Raw genomic sequence first — 20,369 nt, forward strand, 5'->3', positions numbered from 1 at the left:
AAAACCAAGACAGCTGTAACGACTCCGCTAGAGCATATCAATAATCATTCTAACATTTTGTGAGTTTTGTGCACAAACTAAAATTTTAGTGTTCAACAGGTGCAGTATTGTCAGAGTCAAGTGATGCTTCTTATCACTGAACTGCAGTAAACAAAACATAATCTAATCAACATGTAGACCAAAAATCACAAATGTCCATTTTGTACGTTATGGTACTTGGTAGGCACAGTACTGTACTGTAGTTTGTCCTAAGCATCCTAAAAAGAAAGGGACGGGCTGTCTTCGATGAACATGAAATAGTCATGTCCAAATATCAAACAACCATATTTATGCTCTTATTTGGGTTGATGTGGAAACAGTTGCTGTCCCTGAGCCAGGTACGGACTGTTTTATAAGAAATTAAGAATAATGTTTTACATTTTCAACAACAACGAGTGTAACATTAAATCTTTGCTTCAATGGACGCATCCCGTGTAACAGACCGGAAGTTGGATGTAACAACAACCGCTAACGTAAGCTACGGAAGCCGAGAAGTGAAGTGCCACAAGAAATGAAACCTTAGTAGCGATAATACGATGTTTTTACGAGAAAGCGGTAAAATGACTGCAGCTATGTTATAATTTACCTTTAATATCGTGACTGCTGAGACAATAGCGTCATCATGTAGCGTTCTTTACGTTACCGTGTGCGTTAACTCTTTATGTCCGCGGCTGCTTCGTTACCGTTAGCTCGTAACGTTACCTTATTTTAATCGGCTCAAAGTTGAGCGTTTCACTGAATCTGCTGGTTTCGCCTGAAGATACTGCGAGCTTCAGAGGCGTTCACTGGTTTCAAGGGCCATGTATCCAGCAAATAAAGACCGGAATGCGGCTCAAAGGTACAGTTACAGCAGAACGCGAAGTTTCCAACAGCTGACGAACAGGGCTGTAAACAGGACGACAACTCCACGGGTGGCCCCCCTTTGGCCTCTTTTACCTGTTGTTTTAACTTAAATTTTATTGTGCATAGTTTAGTAAAAAAATTTAAATATGAGTTTTTCTTTTTTTATATTATATTTGGCACTTATATACTTTGGTAAATACTTTTTCTCTCTTTAATTTTCTCTGGGGAACCCCTTTGGGCTGTACCAGTACATTGCCTAAAACCAATTACTCTGTGTTACATTGAAAGCGCAAGCTGACAAGTATCCACCAATTACTGGTGGCCCTCTATCTGTCCGGCTGGTTCTTTAACTCTTAACGCTCCCTTGTGGTTAAACACATCAGGTGTGTCAACTGGCTTTTCTGGCTGCTGATTGACTTAACATAGCTCATCAAGGTGTAACCAGTATTAACTAGGGCAAAGAGAGTTGGAAAATCAGCAGAACATTTGCCCTGTTTCAGGCAAAAGTGCAAAATGCATCAGTAGGAATGTAAACTTTAAATGCATCTCAGCCTATAGTGTTTACATTTCAATACTTCTGCTCTGTTCTTCTCTCTTTCGATCAGTGGGACCGGTATGTACTACCAGGCAGTACCTGCTGTTGCAGCCAATGGAAAGAACATAATGAAACTGATTCCAGTACAAATGGTTAACGGACAGTTTTTTCAAACTGACAAATGCCATCCCAGAACAGACTCTACACCTCAGAGAAGGCTACCCACGAATATGGCTTCAGCTCCTGTTCAGGTAGTTAAAAAGACAACTTCAAATCCTCCTGCCACTCAGAAAAGTTGCACGAAGACTTTTACCTCTGCAAATCACTTGGATCATGGATACTCACAGAATAAGCGGTCACTACAGCCACAGGTTATAAATTTAACAGCCAAAGACTATCCGATTGCAACACCTTCAATAAACTGTGATAAGCCAGTAAGACGTCCATGTCGGCTCCCAGTCACTGTGATGTCCCCAGCTCTCCCCAAAGGACATCACATTCTGATTCCACCTGATGCAGAAGTCCAAACACTCCCAGCATCTGACCTCCCTCCAGGGATCAAGAAACACATTTGTATTTCATCAGAGTCAAACCTAAACAGTGTGGTCTTTGTGTCACCTGTCACAACCATAATTCAACGTGACACTCTATCAAATGATTCTGCTACTGACTCAGTCAGTACAGCTAATAAAACTTTACATGCATCCCAATCAAAGAGATCAAAGCCCTATTTAAAACTGATTCCAAAGGTTTCCCAAAGACCCAATAGCCCAATCAAGTGGGTGATTGAAGAAGAAGAAAGCCCAACAGCTCCAAATTGGCTAAATCCTGATTCCTCACCTGTTATCTCAGATAATATGCAAGCGGTGGCAATGAGAAGCTGTGATTTTATTCAAAAATCTTCGTCTGTCGCTTCTAAGATCCTTCGATCCCTGGCTGAGCGTGAAAATAAACAAAACTGTGACGATAGTGAAAAAGCTATTTCACAGTCAGTTCTAGGTGGTAAAGGTGAGGATAACGCCTTGGTCATTCACAATGGAAAGGTCTTTTTTATGGCTAAAAAGTGCAGCCTGCCATTTAAAATGGACCAAAGTGACCCAGCAACATCAGCCAAACATGAACTTAACAGAACCACCTTACCGTCATCTCAACAGTCAGTTGAGCCAGTTATAAACCAAACACAGCAGGAAGTCAGTATCGTCATTCCAGACGACTCTGATGACATAATTGATCTTTGCGATGATGATGACTCAACACAACAGCAAACATCAGTAGACGAAGACAATGTAATATTTGTGTCATATATTCCACCTAAAGCTGAGCTTGCATCACAAATAAATCCAACAGTGAAATCACAAATTGTACCTGAAAAGGAAACAACAATAGGCACTAAAAGAAGAGATGTGGAAGAAGAGTGTCTGGATGTGAGACCTGTTACTGAGGACAAGGATGAAGACCCTGCTCTGAGAAGAGCTTCAAGTGTTTGTTGTTCATCGGTGGGTGAGCAAGAAACCTCCACTCAGCAAGTAGAAAGCATAAACGTGGATGTGGATTCAGGAAATCCAGTGGAGCCCAACTTGTCGGCCTCAAGCAAAGGAACATGCTCTGAGAAGGAGAAGGACATGCACATAATGAGGGTGAGGGTTCTTCTGCTGCTACGTTGGTTAGAAGAGTGTCATTGTGGTTTGAAAAGAAATATTTTAGCCAGTAGTTTTCATAACATATTGTATTTTTTTAATTGGGACAATGTAGCAGTAAAATAGTTTCTCCAAAACTACCTACATTTATTCAGAAAATATTATTTTGGATAAAACTCAACACTTAAACAAAACATTTTCGTTTGGGGTTGCATTACAGTAGAAGGCTGTTGAGTGTATGTTGAGTGAGGTACGTACCAATTGATTGCAGAAATATCTGGAAACAGATGTGCTGAAGGTGGTAAACAAGACGAATGAGCACATGCTGCTTGCTAAGACAGTGACCCCAAAATTCATCCTGAACTGAAGCCCCAATAGTTCACTGACTTGAACAACGTAAGACTAAAATCGTGGCTAAAATTTTCAAATCAAGACTAGTTAAAGTAAAGTAACTCTTTCTCTGAGGAAAAGAAAGTCAATTAAAGCAGCTGTAGAGTAAACCTCACCAAATCTAGAATATTAACCAGAAATAAAGAAAATTGCAATAAAAACAGTAATAAAGTATTGGTTCTAAATATCTGTCAGTTTAGCCTTGAAGAAGGGTTGTTGGATTTTTTATATTGTTTTGTATCTCACCTTTTTTTCAAATGTGCAGAGCTCTACTGACCCCACCACATACCACACGTCTTCCCTGGCACCAAAATCCTGCCGGACGGCCGACCACCTGCTGAGGAGGAAGTTTGGGATTACAACCGATGTGAACATTCGCCTGCAGAGGGTCGATGAAACCTCAGCTTGGCCTGGGCTTGCACACACTCAAGACAACAAGTTCACAATTAACGCTAACAGCTTACAGGGTCTTGGTGTGTCCTGTAAAAAAAGAGAAACTGACTACCACTGTGTCAAAAAAGCGAGGCTACTAAATGGATCTGAATTCTCAGCCAGTCCTGACACGCCAGCTCTTCACACCACTGCCACATTAAAGAATAAGTGCCCCTCAGACCAGCCTTCAGTCCACGGAAGCTCATGTGGTGTTGAACCAAAGCCGGAGTTCGGCTATGTGGCACCAATAGATGAGGATTTCCTCAGCGGGCACGAAGATGACATCTTAAAGGTACAGACTTGTGTGGAACTGAATACAAAGACCAGGAGGCTCGGAAGAACGAGGAAGCGCACTATGTGCCCATGTTGCTCCACTGGCACCCTGGAGCACGAAGCAGACAGGTTGGCATGAACAGCAGAGCGCATGAGAAAGAAAGAGGGATGAACAAAAGCTCCTGGAAAAAAACATCTGGGATCTCAGCTGTCCAACAGCAAACAGACATGTAAGACTTCTGTGGTCCTATCGAGTGACAGCATTAAATATACAAAGAACAGTTAAGTAGCAAACTCAGATCTTCTGAAAAGAGAAAACATTTGAACAAATGAGAATCACAATGAGCTAAAACAAAAAGTTCCAGTTTTATTATAAAGTGGAGGGATTTAGTTTTATTACATCATCTCTTTATACTTGTTTTTGCGTTGATGCACACCTGTACAGTATTTACTAGATTTTGATATATAAGTCACGTTAAAAATCCTCTCTACAAGTTCTTTAGCACATGACTATGACCTTTATTACGAAAGGTTAAAGCAAGTGGGAACTAAGAAACATCTGATGCTATGAAATGATTTAAAAATGATCTGCTGTTGGATGTATGTGTAACTACTGGTACAGAGGATTTATTTCTAAGAGAACATGTAAGTTACAATAAACAATATGTGTCCAATTGTATTAAATGGGTGAATAATAAATTACCAATGGCACTTCAACAGGCCAAGTGTTATATACATATGTAGTAGATGTATATAAAATGAATTCATGAAGCATTCAGACCTATTCACTTTTTTCTGCTTAAACTCAAATTTAAAAGACCAAATTATTTGGTTTTAGTCTATTCATCATATTCTTTGAAGATATATTTATATTCTTGATCTGATGCCGCAGCAATATTTTATTTAGGACATTTGTGCAGTGCAGGTACAGGGTTGGGTTAGGTTATAATTACAGAACCCTAAAAGGTTCTGTAAACTGTTATCTACATCAGTATGTTAGAGTTTAGTTTCAAAGGATAGCAATATAAGCTGAACTGGTCAAATATGTGAAATCTGAAACTTTTTGTCTTTCCAGACCGTTATTTAATTCAGACTTTATTAACTTGAAAATAAAACCCTCATAATAACCATAAGTTACAATCGCCTGAATTTCTCAGGTGTCACACATCCAGATGTTTCTCTTTTGTGGTTAAGCCCCAAAAAAGCAGCTGGAGACAAACTGAGTGACGCGACTTTGTGCGCGCTCCGGATGCGCATGCCTCATTTATTTGTGCTTTTTATTTTGAAGGACTCAACCTGGGCGGCCGCTTGTTAGACTAGGAAATGAAAGTGCAACTTAACCAAGTTTGTTTTTTAATGTGTTCGTTTCCAAAAGGTGTGCGTGACGTTTTTCGGTAATATTGTTAAGATGATTTCTTTGGCAGCGCTTAATTTGAGACGCAGCTCACTGTAGCTACGCTTTAAAGCAACGTTAGCCAACTAGCTAGCTCAGCAGGCTAACACCGGGAGACCGTCCTAGTCTAAAGGTAAGGTCTAAATAATGTGGAAGAAAACAGTCGTAAACTCTGATATTTTGAATTTTTAGTTATATGTACATATATATATATATATATATATATATGTATCTAACAACACTCGTTGCCTGTATGAACGGTTTCCTGCAATCCATTTGCTGGTGCTATCGTGCTCCATAACAGAAGTCAGTGATCTGTCTGTTTGTTTTTTTCTGTACAGAGAACGACCCACAGAGCATGGCTCTACGTGACACACTTGAAATCTACATCCCGGTGGAGGCTGACGTCAAATGCATCCCCTTGTGGAGCTTACCAAACTCAATTCTCAGACGAATGAGCCTCCCCCTGTCTGATTCTGATGGCTCCAGAAAGCTCACAAACTCGCCAAAGGGCACATGGATCTGTCCAGTAGTCATTCGTAGGAAAGGACTGCAAGCAGCGTCCGACACAGGCGCTGACGTGAAGAAAGAATTTCTCTGCCTCATGGGGAGAGAGTCCCAGGCTAAGTCTGTTCCCCACCGACTGTCTTTTGTCTCTTCCAACCGTACGGCTTACGAGGTGCTGAAGGCCACCAAGCACGGAAGCGCAGTCTCTGCAGAGACGTCTCACACCTCCCTGCAGTGTCAGGATTTACCACCCAAGACCATACAAGATGCTGTTGTAGTTTACAATGGGCAAATCTACCTGTCCCTCAGGAATGCTAATCGAAAGCAGAGTAAGGGAAAGATGTGCGACCCGAAGAGGGTTTCGCAATCTTTTGCTCCTTCGACCTCAGATTTGTCATCTAAGACCCAGATGAAGGTAACTTCATGATTCCTTCTGAGATAAAATCCACTTCTCAGCCAACAATTGAGTTATTTCTTAGATCTGTGCACCTCATCACGACATTGCCTTATTGACATGCTTTTTGGATACTTTTGATGTTTGTCTGAATTTTTAATATAATTTAAAATGTAAATTTCAATATAATATGCACTTTCAATTCCAACAAATCATCGTAATCACAAATCATCTATACTAATTTGTGTTTTGTGTCCTTCAGGTTTTTCCTGACAACAAGGCCTTGAAGAAGCAAATCACATGTGAAGTAACAAACAGTGATAACACGGTAGAAGAAAAGGGGAGCTATGTTACCACCTCCATGAATCTACATTCTGTTCCTGAGTCCACTAACGGTGTGAACATATTGGACTGTCAGGATGCCAGAACCGAGCAGGCCACAGACGATGTGGCAGATCTGCAACCTGATCAGTTTAAGCCTCTGGAAGAGGAGGTGGCTAACAATGTCAGTGGTGAATGTGAAATGCAGGAAGAGGCAGAGAGCCTCGATCACACCAGTGTCATGGACTTCTGTATGTCACCTAAATCCACTAGGAAAGATGACCAAAGTAGCAACTACAGCTGGACCAGGGAAGAGCCTCTGGAAGCTGACACATCTCTGCAGAAAGAGAGTGAATTTAACGATCTGGAACAAGACGAGCTTATCGCTCGACTGAAAGCCAGATTCAAAGAGAAAAATGATGCCTTAAGCAGTCTGTCTTAACAGTGATGGTCAGTGTGCTGGGGTGGCAAATTTAATCATTACGTGTGGTGGAAAATTGTTGAAAAGATGTCATCATAAACCTATTCATAAAATCTCTCTCTAAACTCCCTTAAATTTTTGTAGATGAACAGCTGGTCTAAAAATAAAATTATTTTTCAATAGTGTATCACAAAGAACACAGGAACTGGGCTGTTTATTTAGCAGGACTCCATGGAAACATAAGGCACATTCATACAACACTATGAAAACAGTGGATGTCGTAGCGTGACTACTAATCCAACTGGTCACGTAAATTTTCAAAACGTCACAAATTAACATGTCATTCATTATCTGACAGACTCCTATTGTACCACCACACCAAGTGCCTTTCTGTGTGACTATAATCAAACTGAGCTGTTACAGTTGCCAGAAAGGTGTTTTTTTTGTTCACCTGATTTAAGAAGAGTATATCTTAGTAATCTAATACAATATGCAAATATATTCTTTAAGCGACAACATCAAACCAAATTATGTTGACAAACTAATTAAAACGTTTTAGAATACTGACATTTTGGTTATGTTCTTATATTATTACAAAATATGAGATCAGACCTCGTAAGTCTAATGTTAAATTTCCTAGGTTTGGATCTTAAAGCTCGTTTGTTTGCTGCTAAATTTCTTGAGTTTGGTCTTAAACCTCACGTGGGGTTGTTTGGATGCGTCTTTTATTCTGAAGTGGTCGACCAGGACGTCCGGTTAACGGAGAAGTGAAGTCAGCGTCGTTCGGCTGCACACGGTTGTTTCGATAAGGACTGTACGATAGAGGTAAGTGTTTGTTTCGTGACTGCTGTGAATACTGTTAGAAATTATGGTCTGGTGTGACTTATCTCCGCATCGATGCTTACATGCATTGCTTCCACATCGTTGTCGTTGAAATTGTATCGAATGTGCGTCTACGGATTAAACATGCGCTATCCATCACGCGTGATAATAAATGTTAAACAAACAAATGGTCCATGATAGGACAGTTAAAAAAATGTGAGCATAATCAACGTCGGTTTGAAACTCATCTTAAACGACAATCAACTTTATTAATTCAAATGCAGTATTTAAAAAACGCTTCATTAACGTAGAAGAAGAGACAGGACTGCAGTTTCGACACAGATATTTACCTGGATGTGTTTCGCAATGTTTTTTTTTCCTACATCACAACGTTAATCTGCCCAGGTGTGGGCAGGTTAGACATGATTGAAAAGACATGATTTTAAAGTTTAGTCACAGTGTTCAGGGTCACAAAAAACGTTTATACTGTGAAAACATACAAGGTAAGATGATGATGCTGTTCAGACATTGCACTCTAAAGGTCCTTTTACATTTATGTTCATTCAACTTGAAATATTCCAAGCTGCAAGGATGTCACGTTAAGGCGATGAAATCATGAATTGTCATAAATCTGTGTAACCAATAAACCCTTTTTGTGACACAGGCAAACAGAGCATGGATCTCTATGACAGAATAGAAATCTTCATCCCAGCGGAGGCCGAGGTCAAGCGCATCCCACTGTGGAGCCTACCAAACCCAGTGCTCAGAAGAATGGGCCTCCCTGTGTCTGACTCTAATGGCTCCAAGAAGCTCACAAACTCACCAAAGGGCACGTGGATCTGTCCAGCAGTGGTTCGCAAAAAAGGCCAGAAATCAGGATGTGATGCCATGGAAAGTACACTGACTCTGCTGAGGACAGAGTGTCGGGCCTCGTCGGGTCCCTTTCGAATGTCTTTTGTTTTTTTCAATCACACAGCTTTCAAGGTGCTGAAGGACACCGTACCTGGCAGTAAGCTCTCTACAATCCCCCCTCACATGTCGTCCATACCTCAGGGCCTGGCTTCAAAGACCTATCAGACCGCTGTGGTCGTCTACGCCGGGCGCATCTACCTGTCTGTCAGGAGGCCTGGTCGAGGCCAAGACCAGGCAGAGACAGCCCAGCCATCTCCTCAGCCCACGCTGCCTGTACGCAGGCAGTGTAAGTCGCAGAAGAAGGTAATTCCTTCAAGTCAGTCATATATCTCTTCATTATTTCATATATCTCGATTTGATGCTTAGTCTTTTAAATGTAACAGACCCGCTGAAAAGTTCACAGCACAAAAATATAAGGCTGAAAACAAATTGCAAATAATAGTGACTTGGACTGAAAAAAATCTGAAGGTGTTGCTGTAAAACTGATTAGTAGGATGACAGGTAGCTCGTCCATCATTTGTGTTTTATCTTTGTGCTGTGGAGCTGGAGCCTGCAGTGTTAAATTGGCCTTATGTGATAGTAATCATTATTGTGTCTAACCTCCAGGAGCTGCCACCAGGCAAAAAGAAGCCCAAGAACACACCATGTAAAGTAACGCACAAGAAAGGTTTAAAACACAGGAATGTTTCCTCCTCCACGGATGCTCACTCCGTCACCCAGTCCACTGTCGGCATGCACAGCGCAGTCGGCCACTGTCACGAGGATGCTAGAGCCAAGAAGAACCCACTGGAAGCAGGGGCCCAGGAGTCAACTAGGCACCAGCCTCAAGTGGAGGCAACCAACAGTGGCGGTAGTGAATGTGTGATGCGGGACGTGAGCAGCGGGGAAGCTGAGAGCGTCAGCCAGAACCACGACGTGGACAGCAACGTGCAGAGCGGCAGCGGGGACGTGGACCAAAGCTGCTCCCAAAGCTGGACCAGGAGGGATGCGGTTGCAACCTTCCCCTCCCCGTCTTTAAAGAACAAGTTTGATTTCAAGGAGCTGGCAGAGGAAGAGATGATCGGCCGAATGAAAGCCAGGCTCAAGCAGAACGCCCAACAGTTACCATCTGCTCAGTCTGACTGAAACGTGGTTCAGACGCTTCATAAAACGCTCAACTCAGGTTAAGTTAGAATTTTGTTTTGAGACCAAAGGAGAATTTAACTCATGGGTCCAAAGATTCTCTAAAGGGCAGAGGATTAAATGAATGCAATCCTTTGCATGGCAACAACCATGATCATATGGCGATGGTGCTTTCTGCTCAGCCTTTTGTTGTTGGTTGAAGGAGTGTTGCACGTTTCAGTTGGTCGGAAGCGACTGAACCATTCAGAATCATGTAAATATAAATAAAGCGCAGATAAAAGAACGTCCAAAATAAGACTGTTTGATGCTCCTTTGCTTTGCTGTATGACAGGAGTGTGAGTTACATGTTCTTTGATCTTTCCTACTGAGCCATCAACCATAGTGAAGTTCATGTTAAGTTCGATAAAGAACATTATGTTTTGCTTCTGTTGCTCAGAATCCGCTGCTCTCCAGCTTCCTTTTTTCCAGTTATTTTTTGGGATTTTCGGCTTGTGTAATTTATGTTAATGCAACCTCTGTTTACAATAAAGAATCGTGTGCTTCACTACTACTTTTCTCATGTTGATACATATCCATACATATTTATGTCATCTGCTAAAACAGGCTGTGCAATTGCTAAATGATGTGAAGAGGTCTTGACCTTTAATCTACATATTTGCTTTTCTTATGTAAACTTGAGAAACCGCAGGCCTCCATGCTCACAGAGCTTCAGGTGAACCTTCTTATTTGGCCTAATTTAATCAGACCTCTGTTGAGTAGATGGTTTTCTTTTGTCTCCCTCAGTCTTCTCTCATCACTATAGCCTTTCAGATGCAGATGATCTTGTCCTGAGCAGCTTGTTCTCTGTTTAAGTTGCAGGTTTTGAGATGGAGCGCTGGGTGAAGCTCCTCCAGCGGTTCCCCCTGTTCTTCTCCTACTGGCTCTCACTGGATCCTGCTGGACCTTGGTGGTCTGTGATGTCACTCGACGACCACTTGTGATGCAGCTCTTCTGTCCCTCCAGGCAGTAAACAGCTCCTAGACTCACGTGACGTAACAGCACCAACAATGGAGTGGGACAACAAAGCCTCCCTGTGACCCTAACGACCCCGTTAACATCACACAGATTAAATGCTCGGGATTCTCCGGCTGCCAGGACCCAAGAAGCCTCTAAGGTGAGCGGTGTCGTGTTTATCACCCACAAAGTAGCAGCAGTAGTAGTGTTAATATTTAGACTTTGATTGATGTCCAATCTTGACAGAAAAACACAATACACTAGTTGGATATGACATTATTTATTAGTATTGGCTGCTTCAAATATTAATATTACAGCTGTTCTTCGTTAGTTTAGCGTTTGAATGTTACTCATTCACAAAAGCAGAGTAAAAGCTTAAAGTAAGAAGCGTTGTCGTTTGTTGCGTGTCTAATTTGTGTTGGTGTGTTATCAAATTGATGAAGATTGTGTCTTCTTTAGCTATTGTTGTGTCTATTTGGTTGTGCTGCTTTTAGCCGCACTGTGTGCCGCTCTCAGGGCCAGACATCATTACCTACATTTACACCCACATTAACGGGTCTAACAGTGATTCAGAAGCGTTTCACGTGCCGAATCAGCAATCACAGAACACCAGCAGCATCAGACTCGTGGACTGAGCCGGCCTGGGACGATTCCATCCTGTAGCAACGGACATCGTGTCTATGACCACTGTGAATATCTGTTACAAGGAACAAAGCAGAACCAGTCCGGCCCCAGTGACAGCATGTGAAATGATCAGATAAGTGCTGCGGGTGAGATTGGAGTGTGAAGCTGTGTGAGAGGCCGGGGGAGGGACCCTGTGAGCGGCGGCCTCCCCTGCTGCTGCCGCCTATAAGACCGCAGGCACCCAGAGCTCAGGCCACAGAGGCAGGATGCGCTCCTCGTGCTGCCCCGCGGCCAGAACACCAGCCATGAAGGTAAGAGCTGCTCTGGGACCTTCAACCGAGAGGGTCCGGTCCTTTGTGTGTCCTCTGCTGATGCTTTGCTGTACGCGCGTTTCCCTGTCAGATTCTAATTACAAAGAAAGTTATCTAATTATCTGGACATGGTAAAAAGTATGGAGACATTTCTGACAACACGGCTTTAAACTGGGCATTTTTTACCAGTTACCAACATTAATTCACGCCCGCCTTCAGTGTGGATGTGCAGTTCTGTGCAATTCAAAGCCACAGCATGTTGCTGGTTGTGCTGGTGGATTCGTGGGACAAACATCATTGATAAATTGCCAATGTAAATACATTTAACTTGGTATTTTCAAAACATTGTGGAATAAAGTAACGGTACTCAGCGCTGCTGTAACTCGCTGTGTTTAACAGGTCACGGGTCAATAAATATGGTTAGTTTCATTGGGATTGGTTGAGACAACAATGTAACTGAAAGACTTTCACAGTTTTCATTAAGAAGCGCTTGAAGCGGTTGGAAGCTTTAATATTGTTTCAGTCCAATTTTAAAAAAAGGTGAAATTGTCCTTTTTTTAATGTGACTGAAATTCCTATACATTAGATGCTGAAAACTCTCAAAGGCCCCAAAGAGTTGATGAGGCCCCGATTGAGATGTCTGAATTGCTCTTTCAACAAAAGCCTCTAAAATCACTTAACTCCATTATTAGCACATAACAACATGATCTGAACATTGATCTTTCTATAATATAACCTGACTTTGAGTTCTCTGCTCCTCTTCAGGCGTTGTGTGCTCGCGTGTGCGTGTTCTACTACACCGCGCTTCTAGCCAGCTGGCCGCTCTCCGCGGACGCAGCCAGGCTCCGCTGTGGCTCGGATCTTCTCAGCGACCTCATATTCGTGTGTGGGGACCGTGGCATCTATTTGGGTTAGTCTCATCTTCTACTCCTTCATTTGCATAACCTGTCCCGTGTCTATTGCCTAACAAAGTAAGGTCAAGAGGTCAAAGACATCTGCAATGCAATCAGAGCATTGTGCGTGTTAATGCTCACATCTGGAACAATACAAAGGTAAAATCATGTAGCTGTTAATAACACTTTTAAATCCACAGCTAAATGCTGATCCGTCACATTCTTAAAAGGAATATTCAAACAAACGACTGCATTGCTAGTGTTTTCCAGGTTACTGTACCCTGCAAGTTAAGAGTCACACAACAGATACGGTCATGGTCATCAGGTCCATGCAGAAAGGCCGCAGCTATTCTGAACAAGTTATCAACAACAAAACATCATGTATTTACATGAACAGTAGCCTCAACACATCCGTGTTGCAGTGGGATGATGGGGACAAGCCCAGCTTTTATTAGCAACCTCTTTCTATACACTTTTATAGAGTAGAAGTGGGGCTGAGCCAAGCGGACCGTTCACTGTGACCCTCTTAAGAAAACTGTATTATTATTATTATTATTAGTCTCTAATTTCTCTATCCTAATCTCCCAGATAATTAAATACACTGAACCCTTTCACCTGTTTAACTTTTCCCCGTTGTGGCCAAGGCCATTTTCTCCATCTGCTATCAGCGCGGTGCCCATCCACCACCCGCGTGCTCACCAGGACACCGTGCCTCAGCCCGCGATAGCTTCACTGTTTAAAGTCTCGTTATCGTGCTGCGGCTCAAACCAGAACCACTGGGTCCTTCTGCCGATTCTAATTAGCTCCTCTCCTCGGCGGATGTGTATTGATGTGAGAGAGTGAAAGGGGCTGACTTGTACACAGCAGAGAATAAAGGCTAAAGATGTCTGACACCTATTTCTCCACAGGTAGAGGGAAATGGTCTGGCTACGGGGCTCGGCCCAGAGGGAAGGGGATCGTGGACCAGTGCTGTCGTCCAGCCGGCTGTGAGCTCCACCATCTGGAGATGTACTGCGCTAAACCCAAGAGCCAGCAGCAAACCACAGCTTTGCCCACAACAACAGCAGCAGCAACGCAGACAGATGAGGTGAGGTCCACTGTTGTTTGGCTGGTGTAACGAGTCCACAGCACAGAAGGTGGTTGTATATGAGTAGGTCAGAAACAGCAGAGATAGTGAGAGGATGGTCTGATCAGGCCACAGAGTAATGAGCCAAGACAAGCCCCGGCATCTGTCAGCCACGAGGCTGAACGTGATGTGCTGCCGACCCAGGGCCTTAAATGAACTCCTTTTCCGTGCCTTTGTCTTGCAGGATCTGCAGTTCCAAGCAGTTTTTCACAAGAGACTTCTGGAGCACATGGGGCCCCCAGACAGCGCAAAGAGGGAAGCCTCCAGGAAGAAGGCTCAGCCTCCCCCTCCCAAGAAAGCCTCACGCCGGAGGATTAGAGCACAGAACATGAGCAGCGGTCCTCCCTCCGTCCTTAGAATGATGCGACCCGAGTCGTGACATGTGGCCTCCTCAAGGGAGCATTTATAGATTTACTGACTGAACCTTGTGGATGTTAAGGACGTGTCTGCTAAGGAAGGATCCCAGTGACGGGACATTTGCTGCTCATCGTTGCCGTTCAGAGGGATGAGACGGTCCAGCAGACGGGGGTGGATGCTGTCAGCTGCAGGCTGGACTCACTGCATGAGTCTCTGTGGAGCTTTTCATGCATCAGCTTGTCTGGAAGCAGATTCCTTTCCAAGCGTGTATATAAATGTGACTTTTCCTTGTGGATAGGAGCTAAATCTTGATTTTGATGTATCTGGGACTTCACTGAAGCAGATGTGTGCTGATGTTGTCACTTTAGTAATTTACAGTTTTAGCAGTGTTACAGTATTTTTTTATACATGCTCTGCTCTCGCTGTGAAAAAGCGCTGACGCCGGTGGCGACTTATTTGTCCCACCTGTTTCGTATGTTTTAGTGGTGTCACACCTGTGAAGCATCAACGCGACGCTGCTGTTGTGAAAGGCACAGATAATGTACCACACCAACTGTGTGACTGTTCGCTGTATATAAACATGTTTTATGTTAAATACTATTTCACTATTTATTGAACTTTAATAAACTTTCTGAATCTTTGTCATAGATTCTGTCGCATCTATGTTTTTTATATATATGTTAACTAATATTTGAGACAACTTCAGCGTTTTGTCCAGATGTTCAGCATCAACGCAGTTCGATACAAACTGTCACATTTGACTCAGCTGAGGTTGTCTCTTTCCAGGACCTTTCTAAGGACTCTCAAGGTCATCTGAGCGGCTCTACTGTGCTTTGTACAGCTTGTGCAGATTGGCAACTGAAATCAAAGGGCTTATTTTCATTCGGGGAAAAATGCACCGTGCTGTGAAGAAAGCTGTGTCCTTCGTGAAGAGCTGAGATACCACAGTTACCCTATACCCAAATATACCCAAATACCCTATTTGACAAATCACTCAGTACATGCAGGAACACATACTCATCAGTTCCCTACTGATAAGGGACATACTATGTTATTATAGTGCAATTTACAGCAGTTTGTTTTATCCTTAGCTGTCTCGGAATAATGGAGCTACACTTTCACCAAAAAAATTCTGACTGAATTATTAGCCTAAACATTACAAATTAGGAATTACACATGTAATGATTTACTTTGAAGTCTAACATTATCCCTATTCACTATTACTATTATCACTATAAATAACCACTCTAAATCTCGGTGCAGGACACGCCCACCTGCGCAACCCAACACCTAAACTTTAATTAAAGTTCAGTATAACGATATATATATATATAACCAATATAGCAGTTCTCGACCTTCAAGTGTAACACTTCGTTAAGTGGTTTTCTGGTGATCGGTTTCTGGTGATTTCACAATGAATACTAACCTGGACCACATGAAACGCTCAGTTCACCGTTCAGATTACCTTTGGAGTCGAGACGGAGCTCCTCCCAAAAGCTGCCCTAGTGCAACTGCCCCAGTGCCAAAGGTTCCTACCTACTATGTGCTGCCCTCCTTCATAGCTCCTTCTAGTACCAGCTACTACGAATGAATATATAAATAATATATACTGTTTTACAATCTGTTGGCAATTTTATATATAAGACTTATATATATAATAAATTACACAAGTATTTTGTGGTGTGCCACACTTTTTTCTTCCTTCTGATTGCCCATCATTCAGACGCTACTATTATTACTTGTTTTATTTTATTTATTTTTTTGTTATTTCCATGTTGTTAATTTGATTTTTTCATCTAATCATGTTTAATCGCCGGCACCTGACCTCCCTGTAGAGGATATAAAGCATGTTAGTGGCCTGGGAAGCAGGAAGTTTCAGGTTCAAACCCACCAGGGCTCCAGGTGTGTCCTTGAGCAATGCCATGCCATGCATTTATATGCCATGGCATGGCATATAAATGCATGGCACGCAGAAGACCAATTGTAAAATGTGATAATGACCGATAAAGTCTTTCTTCTAAAGCCTGATCTGATCAACGCGTGTGTAAACACTAGAAAAAGTGCAACAATGTTCCCAGTGCAGCAGCAGCAGCTTTTCCAGGTCACTCGCAGCCTTGAGAATCCAACGTGAGCGGGGGCTTTGTTAGAATCCCTCTGCATGGGAAGACAGGGAAGTAAACAATGGCGATATCTGGCCGTGACGCAAGCAGCCGCAGGGAGAGCGCGCTCCTCTCCTCCTTATCTGAGCAGCTGTTACTATGTTGAAGGGGCGAAAGGCCAGGAACGCCTTCCAGCCCGGCGAAGACAAGAGCTGGGCTGTCAGATGTACAGGTTGAGGTGAGTGCAGGGCCAGGTGTGGACGCCATATGAATACTGATGCATGCAGGTACAGACCAAGAGAAGCAAAAAGAAAGCAGCACTTTTCACGCCCGTGTTTGGACGAACGCCGTGCAGCTGTTCATGAGCGGCGTCTGTTATTTGAGGAGGCTATCAACAGGTCCACCTGTCCCTGAGTGCAAGCAGTTCAGCGGGGCTGCGTCCTATCTCTGTGCCAAGGCTGCTGAGGGACCTGGATGCTCTCCTCCGCCTGCTGCCCTATCAGCAGGGTCCTATCTGCAGCAGTGCAGCTGCAAATCCACCTGGACCCCAAACACAGCGTGGGCTTCAGACACGGAGCTCCCAGCGTCTCCCATAAGGCACTACCTGATCTAGTGGAGGTCCACCACTTGAACCGAGCAGAGCGGCATATGGCCGAGTGGCAAACTGTCCTGTGACCGCGGGGTTCAGTGAGCGGGTGGATGCGCCCAGAGCCCCAGGCGTTCTGGTCTCTCAGAGGAACAGGCAACCCACTCTATGTCTCCACAGGGGGACTCTTAAGGTCTGATGCAGACGCCTCAGGTGAGGAAACAAGTCCTGTTTTATCACACGGTGAACAGACATCCCTGAGTGTCTTATATAAGGACATGAGCCTCAGCATTTTGAATAGCACCGAATGAGTCTGAGGCCCAAAGTGCCGTCTGTCCAGCAGCCACATGTTTAAAAGCGAGCCGCTCCAGTGCTTTACAGACCAAACCTGGCTGCGGTTCACACGTTCTCGACTTCATGTTCTTCCATATTGTGTGACAGGCCTGATGAACTATGGCAGGTTAAGTTGAAAGAAATGTCCAAAGACAGACTGCCTTCATTTACAAACATCTGTCCCATCAACTCACACACGGGCCGCAGCCTCCACACGGCCCAGTTCCATAGTCTGAATTGTGACACGGTGAAAGAGTTTTCATGATAGCACCGGACGGTGTCAGAAGTGTTGAGCACCTTAATGAAACATGGACCTCAGCTGATGGAGCAACGTTAACATTTTCTATGCCACCGTGTCCTCAGCCGCTCGCTGTCGTGTGCTTATCTGCTGTGTTCATGTTTGAAGAACTGGCCTCCGAGCACAAAGCAGCTTCGCAGCTGTTGGCCTCTGGCTAAACCCTGAACGTGACTGGATCGGGCCGTCGCACACACGGGTCTCTCAGGTTCAGGAGGCGTTATCGTCTGTTTATGAGGGCATCCCAGAGCCGGAGCTTTCCCTGACTCTAAATGTGTCAGGGCGAAACTAAAATCATGAGATTCTACTCTATAAACTAAAGATTGTCACTTATTAGCATTTCAGTTCACAATTCAAGGTTTTCTCTACAAAGTAAGCACAAAGTGATCACAAACAGCTTTGTTTTCTGAGGGCAGATGTCTGATGCAGCCACAGTGATACAGTCAAAATAGCAAGAATGAAACCAAACAGAAACATGAGGGGCTGAATCAAGGGCTGGTAAAACCGTCCTGTTATTGATTAGATGAATGTGATCAGATAGTCTTCCGTTTCTCTACATATGATCTGATGCAGGTAAACCAGCTGTGGGCAGGGCAGCTCCGCTCTGGGGGTCAAAGGTCAGACAAATCCCAGTTTGGCAGTAAAATAATTACCACATGGATGCAAATCTTCACACAGATTTTTGGGATTATGGTGAAGCGAGCTCCATGTTCACAAACACTGGCGCCGTGAGCTCATGCATCACCTGCTCATATCCCCATGGCGACAGATGAAGAAATGAACGTGTGTGCCATTTACTGACTCTAACTCCAAACATGCCCAGTCACTTTGGCTGCTAATCTGATTGTGTTGGGTGTTTGGGTACAATGATATGATTAAAGAGGATGTCAACACAGATGACGAACGTATTCACGTGACATAGAGACCTTTAACCTTTTGTCTGCTTTCCTAACATTTTCACAAAGTCTAATAAATGGAAATGGAATGAATTCAAATATTTAATATTAAACTAACCTGCTATAATTAGAGACTTTATGTCTGTTAAATTATAATAACCACCAGGTTTATTATTATTATTATTATTATTATTATTATTATTATTATTATTATTATTATTATTATTATTATTATTATTATTATTATTAAGCATCTACTCTACTAGGCAGGAGCTCTGAGTTCAGGTCTGCCTCAGGCCACTTCCTACCGTAACCGGCATGTTTGCAGTTAGATATGTTCAAAACAACAAAAAATCTTAATAACAGTTTTAATCATTCATCATCATTTCAATTCAGTCAATAAAGGTGTTTGGGTGTGAGCCCTACAAAATCTTGACCGCTGTGTTGCCATATCAGAGGTTTGTGTTCCTCCAGTGTTGAAAGGTTCAGACACGTGTCATCCTGCAGGCACTTATGATCAAATAATGCTGGCGATAATGCGATAATGAATAATGAATAAATACTTTTCTGCAGGCTTTATCTTTGATATTCTAGAAGGAAACACTCACATATGGGACAAGGACTTTGTGATTAGACCTTGTCTTGGTTTTTTCCAACATGTCCAGACTGTGTGGCTCTGATTGACGTCCTGATGTTCTCTATCGCATAAAGCAGCACGGCATGACTGACAGGCAGGAACACGTCTATGGGAGAGATAGTGCCTTATCATCCCACGCTATGTGGAATCAGCCCTAACAAAAGTAAATCTTGTTTTTGTTCTTCCCTTACATACAAATACCCCCTCCCAGTGGCTGAGCCCAGTATTACACCCAGTCACACTGCGGGTCAGACATGATAAGTGAAAAGGAAATGTGGGGATATAAAGGAAGAAGAAGTACAAAACAGAGAGAGAGAGAGAGAAAAATAAAAAAGAGAAGAAAATGGACAAAGGAAAAAAATCTGAAAAAAACAAAGAAAGATTGAGAAAGAAAATGAGAAAAGAACAAGATTAAAAAAGTAGAAAGCAGAGACCAAAAAGGAAAAAAGACAAAAACAAGAAACAAGAAAAGAAATAAAAAGCCAAAAAAGCAGAAAACAGAGGTGAGAGTCAGAAATAAAAATAGCAAATTCCTGTGTGTTTAAGAGTCTTTGCTCTTTATGAACTGCAGATTTTGTCCATTTTCTGCACCTCCTCACTTGTATTTCTCTCTCCAATTTGCATTCGGAGCAATAAAGTGAATATAAAACAACAGGTGTGTGCAGGTGACTGATGGTTCACATTTGAACTTAGAAACAGAAGTGAATATTTAGACATTCCTCTGATTCTGTGACCTGTTGAGCTGCTCAATCAGGAGCATATTATCACACTGAAGGCCTGACTGCGTCCTTGAGTGAGCTCGTATCGGGCCGAGCATCGTGTCACATACTGTACGTTAAAGATTGCCCAGTTGACGTGGTGCATTCATGTCTGTTTATCATCTGGGATGATGTATTTGTGTAAATAAACTGCTGTTGAGTTTCTGCAGAAATATGTGATATGAGTTCAGCTGCAGCAATGATAGAACGGTGACAAGTTTAAAATGCGGTTTGTGTGATTCATCCAGTGTGAGGAACTGGGTGGGGGTGATCTGTCAGCATTATGACAACATCTACTGAGCTGACGACGTCACAGAGGGGATGAGAACCTCAGCACATCATGACCTCTGATGGTGAAAACCTCTCATTAGTCCACTAGATGGCAGTGCTGTTCCACACAGACCAAGACCTCCAAGCATT

General features: G+C 43.0%; 4 protein-coding genes across 5 annotated transcripts; all 4 read left to right on the forward strand.

Annotated features, from left to right (window-relative positions):
• The first annotated feature begins 261 nt into the window (after positions 1 to 261).
• lrif1 (ligand dependent nuclear receptor interacting factor 1) lies at positions 262 to 4,866 on the forward strand. The gene is made up of 3 exons (XM_029156192.3): positions 262 to 877; positions 1,488 to 3,054; positions 3,710 to 4,866. The coding sequence occupies exons 1-3, from the start codon at positions 840 to 842 to the stop codon at positions 4,286 to 4,288; spliced, it is 2,184 nt and encodes a 727-aa protein (XP_029012025.1). The 5' UTR covers positions 262 to 839; the 3' UTR covers positions 4,289 to 4,866.
• Positions 4,867 to 5,413: 547 nt separating this feature from the next.
• LOC114858697 (uncharacterized) lies at positions 5,414 to 7,382 on the forward strand. Its single transcript, XM_029156197.3, has 3 exons — positions 5,414 to 5,675; positions 5,884 to 6,464; positions 6,706 to 7,382. The coding sequence occupies exons 2-3, from the start codon at positions 5,901 to 5,903 to the stop codon at positions 7,204 to 7,206; spliced, it is 1,065 nt and encodes a 354-aa protein (XP_029012030.1). The 5' UTR covers positions 5,414 to 5,675; positions 5,884 to 5,900; the 3' UTR covers positions 7,207 to 7,382.
• A 474-nt stretch (positions 7,383 to 7,856) lies between these two features.
• Positions 7,857 to 10,588, forward strand: si:dkeyp-110g5.4 (uncharacterized protein LOC561637 homolog). 2 transcript variants are annotated; one of them, XM_029156196.2, is made up of 3 exons: positions 7,857 to 8,010; positions 8,672 to 9,222; positions 9,526 to 10,588. In XM_029156196.2, the coding sequence occupies exons 2-3, from the start codon at positions 8,683 to 8,685 to the stop codon at positions 10,042 to 10,044; spliced, it is 1,059 nt and encodes a 352-aa protein (XP_029012029.1). In that variant the 5' UTR covers positions 7,857 to 8,010; positions 8,672 to 8,682; the 3' UTR covers positions 10,045 to 10,588. The 2 variants fall into 2 exon arrangements, with proteins under 2 accessions (XP_029012029.1, XP_029012028.1); XM_029156195.3 differs by lacking the exon at positions 7,857 to 8,010 and adding an exon at positions 8,290 to 8,510.
• A 135-nt stretch (positions 10,589 to 10,723) lies between these two features.
• igf3 (insulin-like growth factor 3) lies at positions 10,724 to 14,992 on the forward strand. The gene is made up of 4 exons (XM_029156199.2): positions 10,724 to 11,969; positions 12,735 to 12,879; positions 13,771 to 13,949; positions 14,173 to 14,992. The coding sequence occupies exons 1-4, from the start codon at positions 11,925 to 11,927 to the stop codon at positions 14,365 to 14,367; spliced, it is 564 nt and encodes a 187-aa protein (XP_029012032.1). The 5' UTR covers positions 10,724 to 11,924; the 3' UTR covers positions 14,368 to 14,992.
• Positions 14,993 to 20,369: the final 5,377 nt, after the last annotated feature.

Source organism: Betta splendens, chromosome 7, assembly GCF_900634795.4.
Source record: "Betta splendens chromosome 7, fBetSpl5.4, whole genome shotgun sequence".
NCBI classification, from domain to species: domain Eukaryota; kingdom Metazoa; phylum Chordata; class Actinopteri; order Anabantiformes; family Osphronemidae; genus Betta; species Betta splendens.

Bases quoted from the DNA above. Each gene is read 5' to 3' on its own strand.
- lrif1 (XM_029156192.3), top strand. From the start codon at position 840: ATGTATCCAGCAAATAAAGACCGGAATGCGGCTCAAAG. The intron at 878-1,487 runs GTACAGTTACAG...TCTTTCGATCAG, and splicing joins GACCGGAATGCGGCTCAAAG to TGGGACCGGTATGTACTACC. The intron at 3,055-3,709 runs GTGAGGGTTCTT...TCAAATGTGCAG, and splicing joins AGGACATGCACATAATGAGG to AGCTCTACTGACCCCACCAC.
- LOC114858697 (XM_029156197.3), top strand. From the start codon at position 5,901: ATGGCTCTACGTGACACACTTGAAATCTACATCCCGGTGGAGGCTGAC. The intron at 6,465-6,705 runs GTAACTTCATGA...TGTGTCCTTCAG, and splicing joins CATCTAAGACCCAGATGAAG to GTTTTTCCTGACAACAAGGC.
- si:dkeyp-110g5.4 (XM_029156195.3), top strand. From the start codon at position 8,444: ATGATTTTAAAGTTTAGTCACAGTGTTCAGGGTCACAAAAAACGTTTA. The intron at 8,511-8,671 runs GTAAGATGATGA...TTTGTGACACAG, and splicing joins ATACTGTGAAAACATACAAG to GCAAACAGAGCATGGATCTC. The intron at 9,223-9,525 runs GTAATTCCTTCA...TCTAACCTCCAG, and splicing joins AGTGTAAGTCGCAGAAGAAG to GAGCTGCCACCAGGCAAAAA.
- igf3 (XM_029156199.2), top strand. From the start codon at position 11,925: ATGCGCTCCTCGTGCTGCCCCGCGGCCAGAACACCAGCCATGAAG. The intron at 11,970-12,734 runs GTAAGAGCTGCT...GCTCCTCTTCAG, and splicing joins CCAGAACACCAGCCATGAAG to GCGTTGTGTGCTCGCGTGTG. The intron at 12,880-13,770 runs GTTAGTCTCATC...ATTTCTCCACAG, and splicing joins GGACCGTGGCATCTATTTGG to GTAGAGGGAAATGGTCTGGC.